This window comes from Pestalotiopsis fici (assembly GCF_000516985.1).
Source record: "Pestalotiopsis fici W106-1 unplaced genomic scaffold PFICI_Scf_1, whole genome shotgun sequence".
NCBI lineage: Eukaryota > Fungi > Ascomycota > Sordariomycetes > Amphisphaeriales > Sporocadaceae > Pestalotiopsis > Pestalotiopsis fici.
Genome location: NW_006917091.1, coordinates 6,496,929 through 6,518,811, shown reverse-complemented (window position 1 = coordinate 6,518,811; position 21,883 = coordinate 6,496,929). Strand labels below are relative to the sequence as shown.

Below are 21,883 nucleotides of genomic sequence, written 5' to 3'. Positions count from 1 at the left end.
GGCTCGGAGAAGGGAACATAGGTTTTGCACTACCTTTGGGCTAGCCACAAGGAGTACACCACACATTTTACCTCACACCTCCCGGAATCCTGCTAGGTTAAACTCCAGGTAACCTTCTTCGGAGAACTGCAGTCAGCAGGATCGACAGATCGGTAAAAGTCCAGTTCTATTTCAGAACCACGCCTGCAGTACGACGAACCCAAGGTTGCATCAAGTTTCGGCCGGGGTTTTCGAAGCTTATCTCCTTGTCAATCTCACTTCAGCGCACCACAAGCACAACCTAGCCTCGGACAAAAATGGCGGGATTAGCAGTCACATCGCCTACAGCGATCCACCCAGCCCTCAGCACAGGCACCACAACCAGCTCGCCTAGCACTGCTGGAACCAGCCAAAGCAGCAATCTGACCGCCGGCGGGGCAACGTTCAAGTCCGACATTGCTACTGATACCACTGATGGTACCAATAATAAATCGGCATCCACTACCACCAATACCACCACTGCTGCTATTACTACTTCAGAATGTCCGCCCGGATTCCCACCTCAGTCCCTTCCCGACAACAACAACTCCCCCTCCACTTTTGCATCCTCACAAATTACCCCCTTCTACCCGATTGATCCGCCTCTGAATCACAACATCAGCAATGCCGAGCGGGACGGCGTCCTGCCTGGGCCATCTGCTTTAGGCCTGTCCAGCCCAATCTCCGTTGCCGGCGATCCGGTCCCCGATCCGGTTCCTACTTCTATGCGTGGACATCGCAAGAGCGCCTTGTCCATTGAGTCCATTCCACGCCAGACTATTATGAAAGCTTTGGCTTCCGTTGCTCGCAACAACAAACCTGAAGCCTTGTCCTTGCCCGGCATGTTGTCCGCACACTCAGGCGCCGAGGCCCGCCCCTCATCCTCTTCGTCGCAGCGGCTGGCCGACGCGCTGAATGAGCTCGCTAATCGCAACACGCCCACAACGGCTTTTCCTGCCCTGCAGTCGCCTTGCTTTTACCACCAACGCTTCGAGGATGCCGTGGATATCGACAAAGTCTTGGAGGAGATCAAGAATGACGATTGGATGTCGCATTCCCGGCTGGTTCAGACAGCCACGGGTGTGCGCGAGGTCTCAAAGCAGCTGCAGCGCAGACCTATCCGGCGCGCTGTGCGCAATGTTATGATTGTGACCAAAGCCCGCGACAATGAATTAGTCTTCCTCACAAGAGAATTGACTATGTGGTTGCTAAGGACGCCACGCTACGGATCTGACATTGGCGTTAACGTTTACGTCGACGCTAAGCTGCGGAACTCTAAGCGTTTTGGCGCCGCCAGCATCGTCGAGGATGATCCACGCTTCAGCTCAAAACTCCGCTATTGGTCCCCGGATCTTTGCTGGAGCCAACCAGAGAAGTTTGATCTCGTGCTCACCCTTGGCGGTGATGGCACAGTTTTGTTCACATCATGGCTGTTCCAGAGGATCGTGCCGCCCGTCCTGTCCTTTAGCCTGGGCAGCTTGGGATTCTTGACGAGCTTCGAGTTTGAAAAGTACAAGCATCACCTGAATCGCATCATGGGCGATGAAGGCATGCGCGTCAACCTTCGTATGCGTTTCACATGCACCGTCTATCGGGATGGTGCATCAGGCAACGAAGTGGAGGAAGGCGAGCAATTCGAGGTTCTCAACGAGCTTGTCATTGACCGCGGCCCTTCCCCTTACGTCTCAAACCTGGAGCTGTACGGAGACAATGAGCTCTTGACCGTCGTACAGGCAGACGGATGCATCTTCTCTACGCCGACCGGCTCAACTGCATACTCACTTTCCGCCGGTGGCTCGCTCGTGCATCCCGACCTTCCGGCCATTCTCTTGACGCCCATCTGCCCTCATACCCTCTCCTTCCGGCCCATGGTCCTCAGTGACACCATGCTGCTACGTGTGTCTATCCCTCGCAACTCCCGCGCCACGGCCTACTGCGCCTTTGACGGCAAGGGCCGTGTCGAGCTGAAGCAGGGTGACCACGTCACCATCACGGCGTCGCAGTACCCCTTCCCCACCGTCATGGCCACGGGGACTGAATGGTTCGACAGCGTGTCGCGGACGCTGCAGTGGAACACGCGGGCTGCCATGCAAAAAGGATTCGAGAACAACAAGAACGGCCACGCTGGTGCCGCCAAGGAGGAGGAGGAACCCGAGTGGGATATTGACACGGACTCGGCCTGCTACGCCAGCGAGGAGGGTAGCATCAGCGCGAGTCCCCTCAGGAGACAGATGAGTCTCCTCGGCATGTAAGAAGAAGGAGGAAAGATGATACAGAACTGGGTCAGACACACAAGACGAGAGAAGACGAGACGAGACATCTCACACATACGCATTCGATACCCTTACAGTACTGACCCTCTCTGACGGGCCATATTTGCCCCGATTATCAGCAAATGTGTCGAGGGCAATAGATTAAATACACATCAACCTAGACCTAGAAACAAATCATCGGCCCCGCCACAAGCTATCAATGATGAGAAGAAGAAATTATGAGATTACAAGGCTCGACGTTCGCTTTTTATTTCACATTACTTTTACATAAACTCGAGCGATTTGAAATTTGGGATAGTCAAGGTTTTGTTTAACAATCATTCATTACAACTGAAATGAACAAGATCGCCTCACAAGTCTCTGCACAACACTTCGATCAGATAGGAATACCTACTTTGGGTCAATAATCACGGTCGTTTCAGAATCAAATCCGTAAGCCAGTGTCGCTCATGTAGAACAAATGTATGCATCAACGTGTGTGAGAATTCATGAATCATTTCTGTTCTTAATCGTCATGTATTTCCTCCACTTTTACAAAGACAGCCCAGGATAGAGCGTGCAAGTATACACCCACGCACTCCCTGCTCTCTTATCATGTCCCTTGCCATCCATCCCCCAAGAACGCACGCAACGATGAGAGGTATATATAGCACAAGAAAAGTGGTTTCGTAGCCTCTGAAAGTTTCCCTCCCAAGTAAACCAAATGATCCATATTCCAACAAAGATTCGCTTTCCGGCTTTTTGAGTGATAAAAACATGCAAGACCAAAGAATGTCCCACTGATCAGCAACATGCAACCTTGCATGACTTTGAATGCTTTCAATGACATTCAACACACCAACACCATAAACTAGGGAGCAACGCGCATTTCGCTCGACAAAATTAATCTCCCTTGGTGTCAATGGAATCCTCATCGCCAGTTGCCTTGACTGAGGGCCAACAATCCAGCAACACAATCCACGTCACCCTTTTTGCTTGGGCTCACCTCGCCGCGCATGAATCTCTCAACCTCGTCGTTGCTTCTCCGCGACTTCTTTGCCGAGCCCCCTTCGTCTTCGCTCTCGTCATTTTCCGCCGCATCGGAGCCGCCGTCCTCAAAGATCACCAACGATCGTTCGGAACCCTTACCGCCTCTCAATCGTGGTGCTGGTGCTGTATTCGAGCGTCCACCGAGGAACATTCGCTTGGGGCTGCCCATGCTAATCGAGTGGTCCAACAAACGGGGTCCAGGACGTCGTGGGTTCGTGCCCTTATTTATAGTAGACATGGCTTCAGCAGTTATACGCGGGAGTGGCCGGCGTCGACCCATCGAGTTTGCATCCTTGCCTGGGCTCCAGTTCTCCTTGTCCGAGTCCCCTGAGGGCGATAAGACTTCTACTAGACTTGCTTTACCATATTTGTTGGCAGGCTCATACTCGTCAAATGCACGCTGGGGTCTCTCGAGAGCAGCGGCGTTGGCAATGCTCTGTAATCTTGCCACGCTGCTGCTGGATCGTGCGAGCTTGGGCTTCTTGTTGTTCAAATCGCGTCGGCCCAATGGTGTTGCGTTCCTCTTGGCACTGCTCGGCTTTGGCGCATTACCATGGCCTGGCATGTGTCCATGAACCAGGTTGGCAAGACTGCTAGTCTGACTGCTTGACCGCAAGAGAGAGATGGCCGCAACAGCCGAGCCCGACGACTCGTTCTCGGCAAGTTTGGTTAGCTCATCACGGGTGTCGGCATCACAGCAGGATTCCCAAGCTGATACATCTCGCGAGCGGCCCCTTGGTAATTGTGGAGGCAAGTTTGCTGTGAGGGCCGAGATGGGTGGAAGAGTGATGCCAGCCAATGCGCTTTTACTTCGCTGCAGGATCCGTGGCGCACGAACAGGCGGGAGAGTAGCTGAGATCATCGACGAAGATTGAATCTCCCGAGGTGGCGATTGCAGCGAATCCACAATCTCGGCCTTGCCCTCCAGTGAAAGCGAGATTCGGAATTGTGATGATGGTTTTGACGGTCGAGGCAAGGACTGAGACAAGGTTGAGCGTGGTGAGTCATTTGCTTCCGAATTTCCCGTTCCAATAAGGCTCTCGAGTCTATATCTTGTCAGTGAAAAGCCGGGGAAGAGGCAATCACCATGAAACATACCTCAAGGGCTCATGCCTCGATCTTTCTACACTTGAAGGGGCAGAGAAGGGCTCATTCGTGTGCCATCGGTTGGATAGATAACCGACACGACCAGGCAGAGATTGAGACAATGCTGAGCCTTCGCTGGCAACACGGTCATTTTGCGAAGACGGCAAAGACAACCTGGTTGAGCCCGGCTCAGAATGCCGTCTATCTTGCCTCGATGATTCGGCAGCGGCAACAATATCGCCGAGGGAGCCCCGGGGCCACTCCTGGGAGGCGGCATATGCCGGTAAAGGAGAATGTTGGGCCACGTCGGCGGAGCGCGTCGCCTCAACCGCGTCTATTGCCTCGGCAGCACTAAAAGACGGGTTATCTGATGACAGCATGTGCAAGCTGCCGCCAAACCTGAGCTGGGCAATCTCCTGTGGTGACAGCGGACGTGATTTCCGGCGGTCATTCTGGCGGCGGTTTTGGAACCATATCTGTAATTGAGAACGGTATCATGTTAGAAACTGGTCTGGTATCCAATTGGCCTGCATCAGAGACCAAGCTGCGAGAATGTAGACTGACCTGAACTTCCTTCTCGTTAAGACTAACGCGTTTTACCAAGTCCAGACGCGCCGCCTTATCGGGCTTTGGGTTGGCATTATACGCGGCCTCGAGAATTGCCTTGTCTTGGGTGCTGTAGAAGAGATGCTGTGAGTACCAATTCAAGTGCAGAGACCGCCTGGCGGGGCAATCCTTACGTGGTTCTCTTCCTCTTTCCCTTGGGATGCTTCTGACTCTCTTCGTACTGGGAGGTATAGCTGGTGTCGAGCTGGAAGGAGGACTCGAGGGAAAGACTGGAGGAGTCGGGGTTGCTGGTCTGCGAGCTCCGGAAGATGCTCTCCTGGCTGAGCAGGGAGGAGTCTTGTACAGCCGAGGCTGGAGAAGAGGTCGGCGAGGGGACGTGGGAGGACATGATTTTCGAGGCGAACGACCGTTATAGTAGATGCATCACTCGGTGGGGGGTTGCGAGGGACGAGTTAGAAACGAATGAAGTGTCCCTAGGTGTCCTGTGTTTTGTTATTATGATTATTGTTGTTGTTTTTGTTGTCGTACAGCAGAAGGATTCTCGTTGTGACGTCGAGAACAAGTGAGCAAGAGAGAGAAGGTCGACACAGTCTGTCTAGGTAGTCAAGCAAGTATTGCACGCGGCGTGTTTCTTGGCCAGACTGTAGAAGAGGGGGACGAGTGACGAGGAATGACGGAGACGAGGGAAGTGGAAGAAAAGACGTGAGGTTGGTGTTGAAGATGTATGTAATATGTATGTACGTGCTGGGATTGGAGGTAGGCAAGTAATAATGGTGGAACGCGGGACAGAAGCGTCAATCAAATCAATCAATTCAATTCATTCATCAAAATCACATATTATTACGGTAGAGAGACAGACAGCGGAGTCCCGTCTCTTTTCCCAGATCCCTTCCAGCCCCAAGTCGCGTGTAGGGGAAAAGAAGCTCAGAGCAGCTCATTTTTAGCTGCTGGACCCAACCCCGAAGCACGCTGGACCCCTGCCAATCCCCCGGCACCCGCGTCCTGACTGCGCGAGATGGGCCTATCACAGCGCGCCGGTGGGCAGCGTCCTTGCTGTATTCGGAAGTATGTGTACAAACCAAAAATCCGCCCCTCCACAGTCACGTCTACGTCGCGCTTTCTCTTTAGTTGACGTCCATCACCAAAGTGACGGCACGAAATTCTTTTTCTCGGGTGCTTCTCTTTCCCCCAATTGATCAAATTAAAATGTCCTGCTGCACTTCTTTTCTCAAGCCTGTCTCTCTTGCACATTGGCACTAGTGTATGTACATAATAATAATGCTACTAATAATGATAAAAACAACAAGTTTCAAAATGGGTCACTTGGGTCACTCTCGCAACAGAAGAACATAACAACATCTAGCTGGTTCCGCTCATAACAAAAACCATAACAAAACAACTTTTACCGACTGTAATACTATCATCATTTCCCAACACTAAGAAGTTGGAGGCGAACAAAAAAACAACATTCAATCATATTCATGAATGAAACCTGCGTCAAAACGCCTCATTCTCACTTCAGTCGCGACAGACAATTGGAAATGAGCATTTCACAGATTAGTATTACTCCATTGCGACAATCCGAGTACTTTCATGGACGTCCTTCTCTCTCTGTTTTCGCCCCTCTGTCTCCGCCCATTGTTTACTTTCATCACATACACAATACTGCATGTCTCTCCCAATAGCGCAGAGCTTAAGCCAACGCAAGGCCCCCAGCCAGCGAAGCAGTGGGTGGATAAAAAAAAAAAAAAAAAAAAAAGGCAGTGGCCCAGAAAAACCCTGCGACAGAAGAAAGTGAAACATGGGCAGATGATTGCCTCTCTCACACGCTCTTTTTCTCTAGTTGCAGGCTTCTTGCTTTTGTGGAATTTCCGGAGCTGGTCTTTTTCTGGACCTTTGCGAGAATATGATAAACGTTAAAACAGAGAAAACTGAATATTACCCCTGCTCAACTTAATTTAAGTTGATGGATGCATATGTATATATTTTCTCCCCCTCATGATGCGTAGGTAAGCAGGCTTTTTTTTGTGTCTCTACTTTACGCGTCTACTTTTGCAACGTTGGACCCAGCAACGCTGGATCCCCTCGTTGAGACATGTGGCTCCACCATACAGCTGAAAAAGTCAAGAAAGACGAGAACAAGAAAAGAAGAAAAGAAGCAAGGAAATGCAGTACGCGATAATCAAGGATGCAGCATTTGGTCTCTTCCTCGACGCGAATCAATGTGAGGTTTCCTCTTTTCAATGCACTGCGAATACGGCCCGTTGCGCGGAAGCATCCGAAGAGAAGAAGAAGAAAATCGACGATCAAGCAAAGAAAAAGCCAGCCCGCTGTTGTTCTTGTCTCGGATTTCCGTTGTCACCTTCCTGACCTCCAACTGCCTTGCACCAAAAAAAAAATAGTTTTATCATGGGTGGCTGTTCATAATAAGCTTTGAAGCTGTCCAGCCTCTGGCAGTGAAAAAGTTACCCGAGGCAGGGGTCTTTTCTTATTGTTATTTCGTTATACTGAAGCCAAAATCTAAAAGAGCATTCGTCTTCGCTCTTCTTAAAATTCATGGTCTCTGCACTAAACCACTAGCTCCAATGACGTATGCCGTGATATTCCATATCATATAGACTTTCACTATCACGAGTTGCCTGCCCAGCTGAGTGATGTCCAATCTTCTGCATATATGTATTGGCAGCGATCATGATTTCACCGGAAATGATACATTGCCACGAAGAAAGCAATCTGATATAGTAATATGGGCCCATGAGAAACACAACACATCATACTTTTCGCATACAAGCTTCACATGTTGTTCTTTGGTGGTATCATTCCGATTCGTCGATATCATGTCAGAAGTACGGCAGCGTAATAACGCCTGCCCTGGTAAACTCCGAAACCCCGTTGCCTTGAATATCCGCCTCCTCTCTTCATTCTTCTCATCTCTCTCAGAGACCAGCCAAGACACTTTGGATGCCTACACTCTTGGAGTCTTCCCGGTTGCTGACAAATACCTTGAAATCAGCTTTGGCCAATCTCTTTCCACTTCCTCCCGCACCTCCAGCGCCTCCAGCAGCAAGATTCCTGCTTCTTTCCTTCAGTGCTTCGGGCCCAATGATGAACAGATATCCGATCTCAGTCAGCAAATCCACGCTGGCCTCGACGTCCTTGCTCAGTGACCATTCTGCCTGCTTCAATGTGCCAACATACTTTGCGATATCTTTAGTTACCATGAGACCGCCGGCAGCGTTGACACGGAAGCGCTTGAAATGGTCGAGTAGCAACCTCTGTAGGGCCAGCGCAAGTTGATCGCCAAAATGAGATCGATTGGCGCCATCAACAGCCTGCGAGATAAGACCCACAGCACGGGTCAGGAAGGCGCATATATTGTCACATGTTGGGGTCTGGAGATTCTCCAGCACTGAATCGTCCTTGGGTAGAAAATCGACCTTCTTTTGATTGGCAAGCTGCTTTGTCACGTAGTTGGTTAAAACATCCAACGTAGACTTGAGTATGCCATTTGTCTTCTTCTCAATAGCTTCAATGCCCATCTTTGTCTGAGCTTCCATACTGCGACGAACGGTTGTGTTGGACTCGGCAAGGCGAATGAGAACCGTGGTGATGAACCGGGACATGATGCTTGTAATCGTGACAGCCGGACGGACAGATGGGAGATAGGCCAAGTCCGGTTCTGTCTTGACGTTCTCTTGGGAAGCAGCCTTTTCCAAGGCAGCGTCCAGAGCCGTCTCTACGTAGACTTGGCCCATATTGGTCATAAGTAGATTCAGCAGTACTGCCACATCTTTGGGTGTTTCAGTCTGGTTGCCCAGCTCGAGTGTGCGCCGGACACTTTCTGCGAGCCAGCGCATCATACGCTTGGCGTTGGCTGTGCTGAGAACGCCATCGTCCTCCGAAACCTCGATTTCGTTCTTGTTCTTGTCCGCGTCCGATACGCCACCAATTCTCAACATGAGAGCTTTCTGTGTCGGCGTCAAATCAGAAGATTCCAGTCGCTCTAGATAGGCATCTTTGGCAGACGCCATAAGTTGTGAGCCTTGTTGAGCCAAGGAAGCCATGAAACCAGTCGGTGCCTTTTTCCTCCTTGAATGATAAATGTTGTACTTGAACAGCAGGGAGTTGAATAATTCCTCCAAGCTCTTTTTCTCTCGCTCAATGTACGAGTTGCCGACCATGTAGGGAACGAACAACTCTTCCATCTGTTGGTCCAATGTTTGAGCAATCTGTGCTGTACATGGCTCGGGATTCTCTGTGAGGCCGTGTTGTTTGAGGTCTTCAATCAGAGTGCTAATATAACTCCTTGAGGCATGTAGGGAGCGCAGGAATGCAAGAGTAGATATAGTGTTTGCCTTGTCCAGCACCATCTCGAGTCGCTGTTGTATAGACTGCTGGAAAACTCTCTGGATGAACTTGGTCAGGACCGTCTCGTAGTATGGAAAGGCCCGCTTGATGATGAATGACTCTTCTTGCATGACGATCTTGACTTCATCGATAAGAGACTGTAGACTCGGCTCGACTCCAGGCGGATCTTGGTCCGGGTCCGCCAGCTGATCCCACGTTTCTCCATCCGTCGTGACCTCATCTGTAATGAGCTGATCGCGATCAATAAAGAATTGATGCTGGTTTACAAACACAGCAATGACACTCGCACCTCCATTGAAGTCATGAAGCACCTTGGCACATTCCATCATATCGTCAAAGTTTTGGCGTCGATAGCTGTTGTTAAACTGTTTGAGAAGATCTTGCTCCAAGGTCTCACAGAACTTTTCCAGCACCTCTCGGGTGTTGTGATTCGGTCTGCCTGCGCCAACTACGCCGTTTGTGACACCATTGCGATAACCATTTGTTTGGCCCCATGCTGCGAGATCCAGTCTCTGGCTGATGCGCATCAGCTGTTGGGCAATGACTGCACAGCGCACCTTGTTCTCTGCGCCGCCTTGTCTTCTGATGTCTTGGAGCGACGTGAGTTCTCCGGTTTCGCTAACCTCGAGCCAACATTGGATCAAGAAATTGGCATCCTGGGCTCGTCTCCTTTTCCTGTCAAGCTCTTCCAGCTTCTCGCCGATTTGTACGGCAACGTTTCCACCACCATCGGCACGATTTCCTCGATCGCTTCCATTGGGGTTGTTCAAAGTGATGTCCAGAGCTTCGAATGAGTCGATGGATTGGTCAAGCTTGCGACCTAGTGTGTCGAGTGTCTGATCATGTTGGGCCTCAGCGCGCCGTACCTGTGACAGAAGTTCGGATTCCTTCTCCTGGAGCTCTTCTGAGAGATTGCTGAGTCCTTGCAGTGCATCTACAGGCGGATTATTTGTTAGCAAATTGCTCGTGAAATACAATATCATCGGCCACGGGGACAAGGCATACTTTCAAATGTCCGGATCAGGGGTTTCGGGTCGAAGGCTGCTGTTGTGGGACCTGAACGACGATTCGCAACGCTTACGCTCTCAGCCAAATCGTCGACGAAATCCCGTACGATGAAGTCCTTGTTAGAGAAGTCCTCGAGGCTATAACTGGGTCCCTTGGGAAACAGAGCCCTCGAGCCCGACCCCGTTCGCTCCATGGGGCTCAACGGTTGGTGGTGATAGTAGTGGCTGTCGCATGAAGCATCATGAGCTGGTCGGCGTTGTGGCTGCTTTTACGGCGCTGCTGCCAAAGCGCAATGAGCAGTCCTGCGAGATTGCAGTCCAGTATCCGTTCGCCGATCGAGTAGTTCGTGGTTGTGCCAAGTCGAAGCAATCGCCGCCTTTGTCGTTGGTACAAGCCGTCGTGGAGGTACACAGTACTCTGGGTTACAGACAGCGTGGATCGAAAGAGGGACAGTTCAATGGATGCGCGGGACATCCCCAATGTACGTACCTATTATGACAGGGATCAGCTGCAATTCGCTGCGGAGCCAAGGCCAGCTTAGCCACACCCATTTGCTGCTGCAGGTCCGCTGAACTGCCTGTCGCCAGTGCACTAAACAGCCGCTAACCGGCTGGGTTCTGGGCACATGGCTGCCCGCCACAACCAGGGCGACGACGCATGTTTCCCCAAAAACTGACGTTGCACTTTCTGATGATCGCCAGCCTGCGATTGGCAAACCACCACACCTCCCGGAACCACACAGCTTGCTTCCTCGGCACCTCTTCCCTCAGCAGAACAGAGCTTCGCCTCGGTCTGTTCTACAAGCAGACGAGGCAAGACTTGCGTGGCTCAGATTCAGCATTATTACGTCTCTCTTTTACTGGCGATCTGTTCACACAATACTCGCAGACCTCTCTCTTTTTGCTTTCCGCCTGGAGAGTTTCCTAGATTCATATACTGCTGGATTCCTTCCATGGAAATCTCAAACAGATTATAGCAAGAATCTAGATTTTACCCACACAGCACAAACACCAACATGCCTTTCAGCGCGCAAGACACGGCTAGGTACCGTGAAGATGTGCGCAGTGACGGCAAAGCCTTGAAAGCCACAGAGCGAGAACAGCTCCTCAAGGTACGCCGCCAGACTTATACTCGCTAGCAATTACAAAACAAAGGTGATACTAATTTACTGACCGTAGCCCTACCTACCCTCGCCGCCCACAAGCCCCTCGAAGACGCAAGACAGTGAAGGTGTGCCCTCGAGATACAAGTCGGCAGAACCGTCCCGCTTTGGTGTCAGGGGATTTCTTCGGGAGCAGCTCTACAAGTTCACCTACGCCTTGATTCACATCATTTTCTCCTTCTACATCCGATTACGCATTGCATACCACGCTCTGTCGTTACATGTCGTCTCGGTCCTGAGCTACCATCACCGCACGCCCGAGTATATTGCCCGGGATGTTCGCACGCTGAAGAAGAAGCCAAGGCATGTCTCTATAATCATGTCTTTGGAGGAGGGCGGAAAACGCGGGGATGCCAAGGTGAAACTTCTTAATGACGTTGCAGACATTACGGCATGGTGCGCCTCGGCGGGCATTCCAATCTTGACGATCTATGAAAAGACGGGCATTCTCAAGGACAATATGGAGAGCGAACGTCGTGAAATATCGAGGAGGTTGCAAGACTGGTTCGGCAAATATCAAGCACCTGCTCTCCACATGCATTCGCCCAACATGCCACTTCTTGCGCCGCCCAACTACCGCAGCAGCGCAAAGGGCGGCTTTAATACGGTAGACGGCACGGTTTCCAAGATGGGTGTGAACATCATATCCGCCGAAGATGGCCGTGATTCTGTTGTGGATCTGACCAAGGTTCTTACCGAGATGTCACAGCGAGGCAAGCTTCGCCCAGAAGAGGTCACAATGAATGTCATTGACCAAGAGCTACGACAAGTCTTGCAGGAGCCTGATCTCCTCATCTCATTTGCGCCTTGGGTTGACCTGCAATCGTACCCGCCCTGGCAGATTCGACTTACGGAGATCTACTGCGAGCCTGACAACCAGGGAGTCAGCTACCAGGTATTCCTGAATGCGCTACGGAGATACTCGAGCGCTACTTTCAAGCTCGGAAAGTAGGACTGTTTCATGGATACATGGCGTGGAATAATGCTCTTTATGGCCACTGGCGTTTAGTAGATACCTGTTTGCGGGTTCATGGTTCAGAAATAATAGCTTGGTAAGCCCGTCAGGCACATATAGACATAATACCCATTTCTCACAGTCCTGGGACTTTTCACAAAACATGGTTTCGATTTTCTCAGGTTGTTGTAAACATCATGGCAACGGCTTGTCCCATTTTCTCATCTCTCGATTCACGGTATCCCACCTATACACCGGTCCCGTGCCTACATTGTAATTATAGTAGTTTTCGGTGCCGGCCTTGACCATTGCCCGTCGAAAAGTAATATTGATGCGGCCTCCGTCCTCGGCGTTCTTCCCAGAGCGTTTGGGTATTGAATGCAACCAGTTTGCCTGGGTTGTCCCACGCATCAGGATCATATCACCACTCCCAAGTGGCAATTTCAGCGGCTTTGCGTCCCCCTGCTCCGCGGCCACGGCCGAACTAGGCGTTTGGTTCGCCTTGGGCGGCGGCTTGTGCTTCATGTAAAAGTCACGGCGGGCGCCGAGGGAGAAGCTCGCAATGGCCGGGAGCGGGCCGAGGAACCGCTCATCATCGCTGTGATACGAGATACTGTCGGCGCCACCGGCATAGTAGTTGACGAGGCAGAAATTGAACTTGCAGCCCGTCGCGGCCTCGCAGCTCTGGCGCAGCGCGTCCAGGCACTGCGGTATTGGTCGCGGCGGGTACTTGTCATAGAACCGGTCCCCAACGACCTTGCGACCCGTCTTGACGTCTACAATGTCGTTTGTGGCAATGTCGTTGCTGTCGTTGCTACTAGCAAAACGGCTTGTTTCATCCAAGCCAAATACTGTCGTCCATCGCGGAGTACGGATGTGTGTTGATATCCCGCCCCTATTGATGTCGTACTCTACCCGGTAAAACGGCAAACTGCTCCGCAAGAACTCGAATAACTGCTTGGCTGATGAGCGTGGGAAATATGGCTCAAAGTAGAGAAGGTCTAGATCCGGCTGATCTGTCATGGATCGTCCTATACTCGACGGCAGTGATGGTAACTCATTGGATAATGGGTCGGGTAGGTGTGCTATTGGAAATGGATAGTTTGGGTGTTGGCTGTATTGAATCTAATCTTTTCATATCAGCGAGTATTTCTTATAAAAGTCATGGTTTGCTGCATAGTGAGATGAGACTATTGTCCATATTGTAGGTTGTCTGCTAACCCATGCTCGGACGAATTCTGTAGATGCTGCAAGCTCGTCTAAGACCAGCCACTTTCAACGCACATCACCTAGAACAGACATCATGGAGGTTGTTCTAAGGTGGAACATAGAAGAGAAGGGTGTGAACCTACAATGTCAAAACTACCAAAAACCTTGTCCTCATTCGCCTCACCGCCGACTATTGCATCTGTCGTGGAGGTACGAGCCTTTTTGACGATCTCATCTACATTGGACTTGGCCTTGGGAACCCCGAAGAATGCATCTATCGTGCGCTTCTTGGCAGACATGGCATATGAGCGTTCAGGGACTTTCGCGTTTGGAGAGTTGCTGTAGACTCTGTTATACGAGGTTGAGACTTTGCCTGGGTCTCAGAAAGGCCCGAGATCTTGCACGTCAAGAAGAGTCAAAAAGTTACTGCAGGTCAGCCACAAAAGGTGGCCAGGACGGTCTGAAGAAAATGTGCGACGTAGGTAATTGAGGTATCTCTAAACCAAAAGACCATGCCGACGAAAACTTGCATTTGCTTTTGTTTTATGCTAATTCTTCCAATTGCCGGATACTTGAGCGATGACGTCCTCGAAGCCTTTAGACGCGTGTGTAAGTCGCGTCGTTGCGCCAGTATTCTCATTCAGCCTTATGACGGCATATTATTAGTACTATAAAATTAGTAGCCTTGCACGTATGATCGGCAGTGGGTGAGGGGGACCCTGGCCGCTAAAATAAATTTTTTGGGGACTTGGTAGTGCTCCTCTCGCAGCCTCGCGATGGGGTCAATTCTGCGACCTAGATTATAGATGCCCAATTGTACATACGTTCCTTCTTTAGAGTACTTTTTTTCTTCCCTGGATAGACTCGGCTAACTCAAGGCTGGAGTATCTGCCTAGAGAATACGCACCTCTGGTCCATGTCTCTCATTTCCCGATTTCTTCGTTCGCTGTCCCCCAAATCCAAAATGAGCTCCTCGCCTCAGTCGGTCGAAGATCTCTTTCGCCCGCCGGTTCTGCGGCCGTTCACCGGCACTCTCGACCGTAGCCTCTTTTCAAGGACAATTCCGCTCGCCGCTGCCGCCATCAACGACGTCAAGCAGATTTCGCGCTTAAGAAAGGACCTCGCCCGGTCCAAAGAGCTCCTCAACGTCGAGCGTATCAGCCCGATTGCACCGCACCCGGACTCGGCGCAAGCGGCGCTAGGCAAGAAATGTCTACTGCTCGATCCTTTGTTCAAAGCCGGCGAGCCATCGACATGGGGAGAGGTCGTCAAGACGGCCTCCGACCAGAACGAGCTGGTCGTGGTACCCTATGACCTCAAGCTCGACTACGACTACTTCAATTTTGTGGACGTGATCACGGCAATCCTGCCCGAGGAGCTACATGGCGAGATCCCCAGCGGCTTCAATGTCGCGGGCCACGTTGCACACTTGAATCTGAGAGAGCAATATCACCCGTACAAGAAGATTATCGGCGAAATTCTGGTGGATAAGAACACACACATCCGCACCGTGATCAACAAGGTGGACAATGTCGGTACGGAATCCGAGTTTCGGACCTTTGCCTACGAGGTCCTCGCCGGCCCCGACGACATGGACGTTGAGGTGCGGGAGAACGAGTGCACCTTTCACTTCGACTACAGCAAGGTATACTGGAACAGCAAGTTGGAGAGTGAGCACACTAGACTCATTCGATCCTTCCAGCCTGGCGAGGTTGTATGCGACGTCATGGCCGGAATTGGGCCTTTTGCTGTCCCGGCCGGCAAGAAGGGTGTCTTTGTCTGGGCCAATGACATGAACCCAGAGAGTTACAAGTATCTCGACGAAGCCATCAAGAAGAACAAGGTCGGCCAATACGTCAGGCCGTTCAACGAGGACGGGCGCACCTTCATACACAAGGCTGCCGACTCGGTCTTGCAGGCCTCGGAGGCGGGCGACCACGTTATTGTCCAGCGAAAAGTCCGGCGTTCCGACAAGGATAAGCCTCTCCCGCCCCCGGACAAGATCGCGGTTCCACCCACGATCTCTCACTTCGTCATGAACCTACCCGCTTCTGCTTATACGTTTGTGCATCACTACCGCGGCCTATATGCCGGCAAGGAGAAGCTATTTGCGCCGCACACGAGCACCAAGTTGCCACTGGTGCATGTGCACTGCTTTGCGCTCAAGAGCGACGACGAGGTTCCCCTTTTGGACATTTGCGAGCGCCTCACGAGCGAGTTGGGCGTCAAGATGGTCCCGGGAGATGCCGAGAACCCCGGCGAGGCTAGCATCTACAATGTCCGCGACGTTGCGCCGGCCAAGCGCATGTTCTGCGCGTCCTTTAGAGTGCCGGCGGAAGTTGCGTTTGCGCCCCGGACGTGAACACATAACGTGTGAGAAAGATAAGAACATGCAAAAGAACCATCACGATGCCATGATGACGTTTTGATGATGAGTTTCCTCGGCCAAGTGCAAGCCACAGAGAGAAATTCCCGGTTCTGCCTTGCGTTATTCTTGTCGACGAGATACCTAACGCGGCATCTTGCCTGCCCATGCTCCTATGCGACAGCATGTGCTCCATATTTGCGCAGGGAGAGTGACAGGCATTATATGCGGGCTTTGGGCGACACGCTCAGCACGACTGTTTCCTCCCCTTGGGTTTCACGAATCACAATGCACGTAAAAAAGCTCCTACGCACATGTGACTATACCAATCTAGATAATCTAGATGGAGCCCCGATGCATATTGCGGCACTGCGACAGCGAGGAAACGGGCGAGCGGCCCCTTCCCGTCATATATTATAAGAAATGTCCTGCGCTGCCTGCCTCTTAAATGGGAAAGGGTCCCAGTTCTTTTAGCATTCGGCCCGCCCAGGTCATTTCCAGTGGAGTCTTTTCTTTCAACATGCATTATCTCGAGTAAGAAGGCCAGGCCTTTTTGCCTAGAACCTTTCCGTCTTCGACATTTCCGCGTCGCAAAAGCACCTCAGCTCCGCTGCCCAACCCCATTGTCCCGTCCGTGAGTCATCATGTTGTAAGAGTCTGTCATCCATCATTTCTGGCTTCGAGGCCGACCCGTGTCGTGTCGTGGCCTCGTCGTTCGGAAGAGGGGAAATAAGATATCTCGGTGGTACTCCGACTGGTGCAATCAATCAATCATTCAATCAATCCTCGGTAACGGGGGAAAGGCAACTCTGGGCAAAGGTGGAGAAGAGAACTAAGAAATGCGACCGGTCAGCAAACATGGAGGGTGCCAGTTGCAGCCGGAAATGTGGAAGATGCGACAACGTATTGTAGTGTATAGGACACCATACTAAGAACATACATGTTGCACAAGACAGCAGTTCATAAGGAGCCTCGGAGCGGCAGGCTATTCGTTCTTCCAAGAGTCTTGACCGGGACACGGAATGAGAGAAATACCAATCGTACACAACCAGTATTTACCATGATGTCCCTAGGGTGGAAATAGTCAATTGCTAGGATGTTGTTAACAAAGTGGAAATCATCCTGGTCTTACATTACCTGCTTCTCATCCAAACACATCAACCCTATGACTTACATGGACGATGTGACATGACGTGCACTAGTCAATGGGTATATCATGCGCATACCTCGATGGATAATGCGCTCTCCATTATAGTACATTGCAGCGAAACGCATCAAAGTACTACCATGACTACCTATGCTAGGAATTTACGCGATATGAGGAGAGACGAAAGAGGTTTCGTGATCATGTACAAATTCGCCGACATATCACAGCTTGCCGCCGCAAAAGTGGTAAGGAATGCGCCTCCATACACGACCGCGTTATCGCCGAATCGGAAACGTCATAAAAGCGAGAGATGCATCTCCTCGTGAACCCTTCCCCCTTTCAATGCAGTATCACCTCATTGTGATAAGGACACAATAATCATCATCTGCTATGAGCTCTTGATAGTGAACCGCGGGAGAAATCATGCAGGATTCCTTGATCACGCAAATGTAGCACAGATTTAGCTCCACCTTTGCCCCGACTATCAAGAAACAGCATAGTATCAAATTCGTTGGGGGGTGCACAGGGGGAAAAAAGGATAATACATCTCAACAAGACCAGACAAATCAAAATGGAGAAGTTGGCGATGCAAAAAAAGTATAGGATGCAGAGTGCGTATAGGGCCGGGGAAATAATTTACTAGATTGAAAAGAGGGTAGTTTTCTGCGTGGGGTTCGTGAAATGGTGGTGTGTGGTGTCAACGTCGGGTTCGTTGCCAAGTCTCGTTTTTTGTTCTGGCTTTTTTTCGTAGTGGTTGGTACAGCAGCCAGCAGCCAGCAGCAAGAAGAGGACAAAAAAAAAGGTTGCATACTTTGGTTGGTAGTAAAATTCTCCACCACGGCTCAAATTTCTGCGAACATGTCAGCGCCTCTTTTTTTTTATTTTATTCCATCTCTATTCTTCCAATGTCTGAATTGTCAAGGTGGCTGAAGTCCTTCTTAGCGCCTGGTTCTGGGACCCTGATCACGAGGACGGGCCACAAAACTTTAGATATCAAAGTGTATTTCTATACACGGAGAGGGGGGCGATCAGGTTGAGCTCGGTTTCAATTGCCAATGCCAACCAGCCCTCTCTCTCCCCGTCTGCTTCTCTCTAAACTCACGATATCCAATGACTATTCAAATGAGGAGCAATTCCAGTGAAAAAAGCTTACCATTACACAATGACGTATGTGTGATATCTGTGGTTGCTACAAGTATTAAGCTTGTTTTGAATGGTCCCGCGAACTGACCACAAGATGCTCAAGGCACACAGGTGATTAATCTGTAGTATACCGCACCAGTGAAGCATGTCAAATACTTTAATTATTCACCATTGTCATCATGCCACCACAAAAAAGAAGGAGTTTTTCAAAAAGGGAAGAATGCCACAGAGTAGTAGTGCCTTTATTGATACGAGCCGATTCGTCCGGGGAAGAGAATTAGACAAGGAGAGCTGTCTCTAAAGAGTCTATTGCCTTTTGAAATGTGTCCGGGTTGAGTATAAAGTGACTGGCTAATTCATGTCTGTGGAGAGTCTCGATTGAAAGCGGCGGCTTCCGAGTGGAAGAGGAGAAGAAAGAGTTTTTTCTCTCTCTCTCTTTTTTTGATTCTTCCAAACAACCCCTTCTCAATGAGAGAAGATCTTTGAGCAAGGATCTCACTAGATACAGAACTGGCGGTCTGCTCCTATACACCACTAAGAAGCATTCTTTGTCGTGGCTTTTTTATACGCACCTATCCAAAGTGTATAAGAGTTTTTTCCACAGACTAGCCCAGAGGTAGGAAATAAACGACTACCACTGCATCGGGGCAAGCTTCACCTTCTGGCGTTGGTTTAGAAGTGCCCTACTTTTCTAGTATACATACACTACTAATAGCTAATGCATCGCGGGTCCTTCCCCGAGAGGAGAAATCAGTCAGGTTAGTGGAGTCTAAATGCTGACTCTTCTTTGCCGATTTGTTGTCATTAGAAAGAAAATAGATAGAGACAAGAGAGACAGAAATATGTGTCAAGAGGTGAGTAGACGAGAATCATGGTGTGCGGTCAAGGGATGATGCATCATGTCTATACGCTCTCAACCCCGCAGGAAGAGTTGAAATGTCTCCGAATTTGTAGGTTCAATGTTGTTCCCTCGAGTCCCCTTCTGGGTCCTCATGCAGTAAACATGACGACGAGCTGGCATGCTCTGGTTGAAAGAAGAATCATGATCCAGCCTCCTCACCTCCGGGAAGTTTTCAAGATGCAAGTGTGGCCCGAGACGCAAGGGTTTGCTGCACTGCAGGCATGACGATCCGGTCGAGTGATTGCTAAAGCGAACCCACGACCGACCTCACTACATACTATCTGCTTGAGCTCGGCTTTTGCGCATTGATATGCGGTTTTTGGATATGATAAAGGGGGAACCTCAGCTCAACTTGCCTTGCTGCTCTATCAAGTACCTCTGTGCCCATGGCGAGGTTAATAAGGTACCTACCTACATACCTACCTAGCTAGATAGGTGCCCCCTTAATGCAAGCCCCGATTGACGCCATTGCGATTCATTCCAGCATGATACACTGGTACAGTAGCTTACATGCAAGTTGGGGGAGAGCTCTGCTGCTTGCTCCTGCTTGCCTGATTGCGTTGCTGTATGTTATCGTAAGCTGCTGTGCAACGATAGATGCATTGATGTCCGTTGGAATGTATCACATTCCTGGGGGGCCCCCGATGGGCGATTGACAGCTGCATTGTGTTACTGCTACGTCGATGGGCGGAAACCGGGCCCGTGAATTATCTTTCCGGTGAGACGTAATCATCAACAACGAGTCCGAGCTGAATAAGCTGGTTGGCAAATGGCATGATAGATAGTGTGGTAGTGTGCTATATAATATTAATCAAAATGTTCTCCAGCCACGCCCAGGGCGACGGACGCCCTTTGGCTGGATTGCAGAATAGACGCGGGCTTATTTGGTTGTAGACTGGATCTAGCCTTCTGGTGGACTTCCCCCATATAATAATAATACATTGCATGCAAATGCAGTATGCCCCAGATCGGGCCGGAGTCTGGAAGCTGGAGAAGCAGTCAATTCATTCATGATGAACGTTGGAAAAAAGGGGGCGCGTGCTGGACATTAGTCATTTGGGTCAGATGCCGGATCTTCGGTGTGGTGTAAGTGAGAACCAGCGGTGATGGTGGCAAGATGGCAGTTGTGTAGCGGTGCATTTACCTGCCAACTTGCCTACTAGAGGAGCAAGCAATGCAAAAGAGTTAGAAACACCAAGTACCAACACCATCACTGGCGGAGAAACCAGGCTTGCCAGGGGGTTCTTTCTTGAGCCCCGAAGATCGACACGGCCTGGAGTGTCGATCAGGGTCTTTGTCGGGAGTAGACCTTCTTGCTTCTTTCTTGCCTGGGACACGGACAGGGTAGTCGACACGCAACTAAAAAACCGAGTGCTTCTAGCCATTGAAAGACGATCTTGGTTGGTCTCGAAGAAATCCCGGGATCCCCCAAAACCTGAGGTGGCGATTTTGGCCGTGGCGTACAGAGAGTACATAGTGTACACACGAAGCTGCCAAACCTGCAAGTGTGAGGAGCACGCAAAAGACGGAACCAGTCCAAATCCCAGTCCCAGTCCCAGTCCCAGTCCCAGCCGCGTCGGCAAAGAGGTACAGATTACCGATACATTCCAACACAACAGCTTTTACCTTGGTAGGAGTTTTCGTTTGATCACCCTGAGATTTAAGATTATTTCTTCAAGGTTTATTTTCTTCATGTATATCATTCATAGCTTCTCGGACTTCGTAATCTGGGGAATGTGGACTGCGGCAGAGCAATGATGCACAGTAATCAAAAAGTGTAGTGTAGCCACGGGCACCCCACGCCTTCGAGCTCTGCAAATGGCATCGAGCATGTTACTTGAGCCATGTCCGTAACCGTAACGCATGGGGGTGGTGTGGGGGTCGGGATCGGTCCCTTTGTGTTACATACGGCTAGGTAAAATCTGGAAGCCGGGCGGTGGGTTATCATGTAATCAACCTGGCTGGATATTGGAAGAGCTCCGTGTCATTACAGTCCCGTCTTCACACGCCCTCGTAGCTCAGCCGTGGTTGATTCGCAATTCTTCAAGCCCTGATGGTTTGATGGTATGCTGCACTGATGGTCATCGAGACAGAGCTCGCTCCAATGGGACGAAGAGAAAAGCGTTGGCAGTGTTCCGAGCACAGCATCCCGAGATTGCCACTATCATCTTACCGCGTTGGATTCAGAGTCAAATGGGAGTCGTCAAGGCGTAAAGTAAATAAACGAGCATCTCAGGGTCCTCGTTGAAACTTTCAGCTAGTCGTAAGTCGCCGCGACTACCCATCAATTGCTTCCCCGGAAGGATGGATACGGGTTATGCATATAGTCTGCAATATGGTTCGCCCTTCTGGAGGCGTCGGCTTCTAATGCTTGCTTCATCCATCATCGACGTGTGTCCCCAAGAAGGTTGGTGAAGCTACGGACTCTGAAATGGTCGTATAGGTGCCAAAGCAAGGACAGACAAGCCCACAAAGCGATGTGAATTCATCGTGTCTTTCAGCTGGGATGTTGAGCCTCAATACAGGGCTGAAGTCCAATCATATGCAGTCCGGACACACGTGCGTCATAAACATGTAAAGCCACTTGGGGGTGAGTGTTTGTGCTTTGCATAACATGAGGCTCTGCTGTCACATTTTCACAACGTTGTGATT

At 50.5% G+C, this 21,883-nt stretch overlaps 6 protein-coding genes across 6 annotated transcripts; 3 read left to right on the top strand and 3 right to left on the bottom strand.

Moving 5' to 3' along the window:
* Nucleotides 1-296: 296 nt before the first annotated feature.
* On the top strand, nt 297-2,270 carry PFICI_01898 (uncharacterized protein; the record flags this gene model as incomplete). The annotated part of the gene is made up of 1 exon (XM_007830479.1): nt 297-2,270. One exon carries the CDS (start codon nt 297-299, stop codon nt 2,268-2,270), a length of 1,974 nt encoding a protein of 657 aa, XP_007828670.1.
* Nucleotides 2,271-3,201: 931 nt separating this feature from the next.
* PFICI_01897 (uncharacterized protein) lies at nt 3,202-5,361 on the bottom strand (the record flags this gene model as incomplete). The annotated part of the gene is made up of 4 exons (XM_007830478.1): nt 3,202-4,366; nt 4,419-4,882; nt 4,971-5,082; nt 5,147-5,361. 4 exons carry the CDS (start codon nt 5,359-5,361, stop codon nt 3,202-3,204), a joined length of 1,956 nt encoding a protein of 651 aa, XP_007828669.1.
* A 2,548-nt stretch (nt 5,362-7,909) lies between these two features.
* PFICI_01896 (uncharacterized protein) lies at nt 7,910-10,542 on the bottom strand (the record flags this gene model as incomplete). The annotated part of the gene is made up of 2 exons (XM_007830477.1): nt 7,910-10,275; nt 10,347-10,542. The coding sequence occupies 2 exons, from the start codon at nt 10,540-10,542 to the stop codon at nt 7,910-7,912; spliced, it is 2,562 nt and encodes an 853-aa protein (XP_007828668.1).
* Nucleotides 10,543-11,364: 822 nt separating this feature from the next.
* On the top strand, nt 11,365-12,463 carry PFICI_01895 (uncharacterized protein; the record flags this gene model as incomplete). The annotated part of the gene is made up of 2 exons (XM_007830476.1): nt 11,365-11,460; nt 11,528-12,463. 2 exons carry the CDS (start codon nt 11,365-11,367, stop codon nt 12,461-12,463), a joined length of 1,032 nt encoding a protein of 343 aa, XP_007828667.1.
* Nucleotides 12,464-12,661: 198 nt separating this feature from the next.
* On the bottom strand, nt 12,662-13,974 carry PFICI_01894 (uncharacterized protein; the record flags this gene model as incomplete). Its single annotated transcript, XM_007830475.1, has 2 exons — nt 12,662-13,591; nt 13,819-13,974. The coding sequence occupies 2 exons, from the start codon at nt 13,972-13,974 to the stop codon at nt 12,662-12,664; spliced, it is 1,086 nt and encodes a 361-aa protein (XP_007828666.1).
* Nucleotides 13,975-14,639: 665 nt separating this feature from the next.
* PFICI_01893 (tRNA (guanine(37)-N1)-methyltransferase) lies at nt 14,640-16,037 on the top strand (the record flags this gene model as incomplete). The annotated part of the gene is made up of 1 exon (XM_007830474.1): nt 14,640-16,037. One exon carries the CDS (start codon nt 14,640-14,642, stop codon nt 16,035-16,037), a length of 1,398 nt encoding a protein of 465 aa, XP_007828665.1.
* Between the last annotated feature and the right edge of the window lie 5,846 nt (nt 16,038-21,883).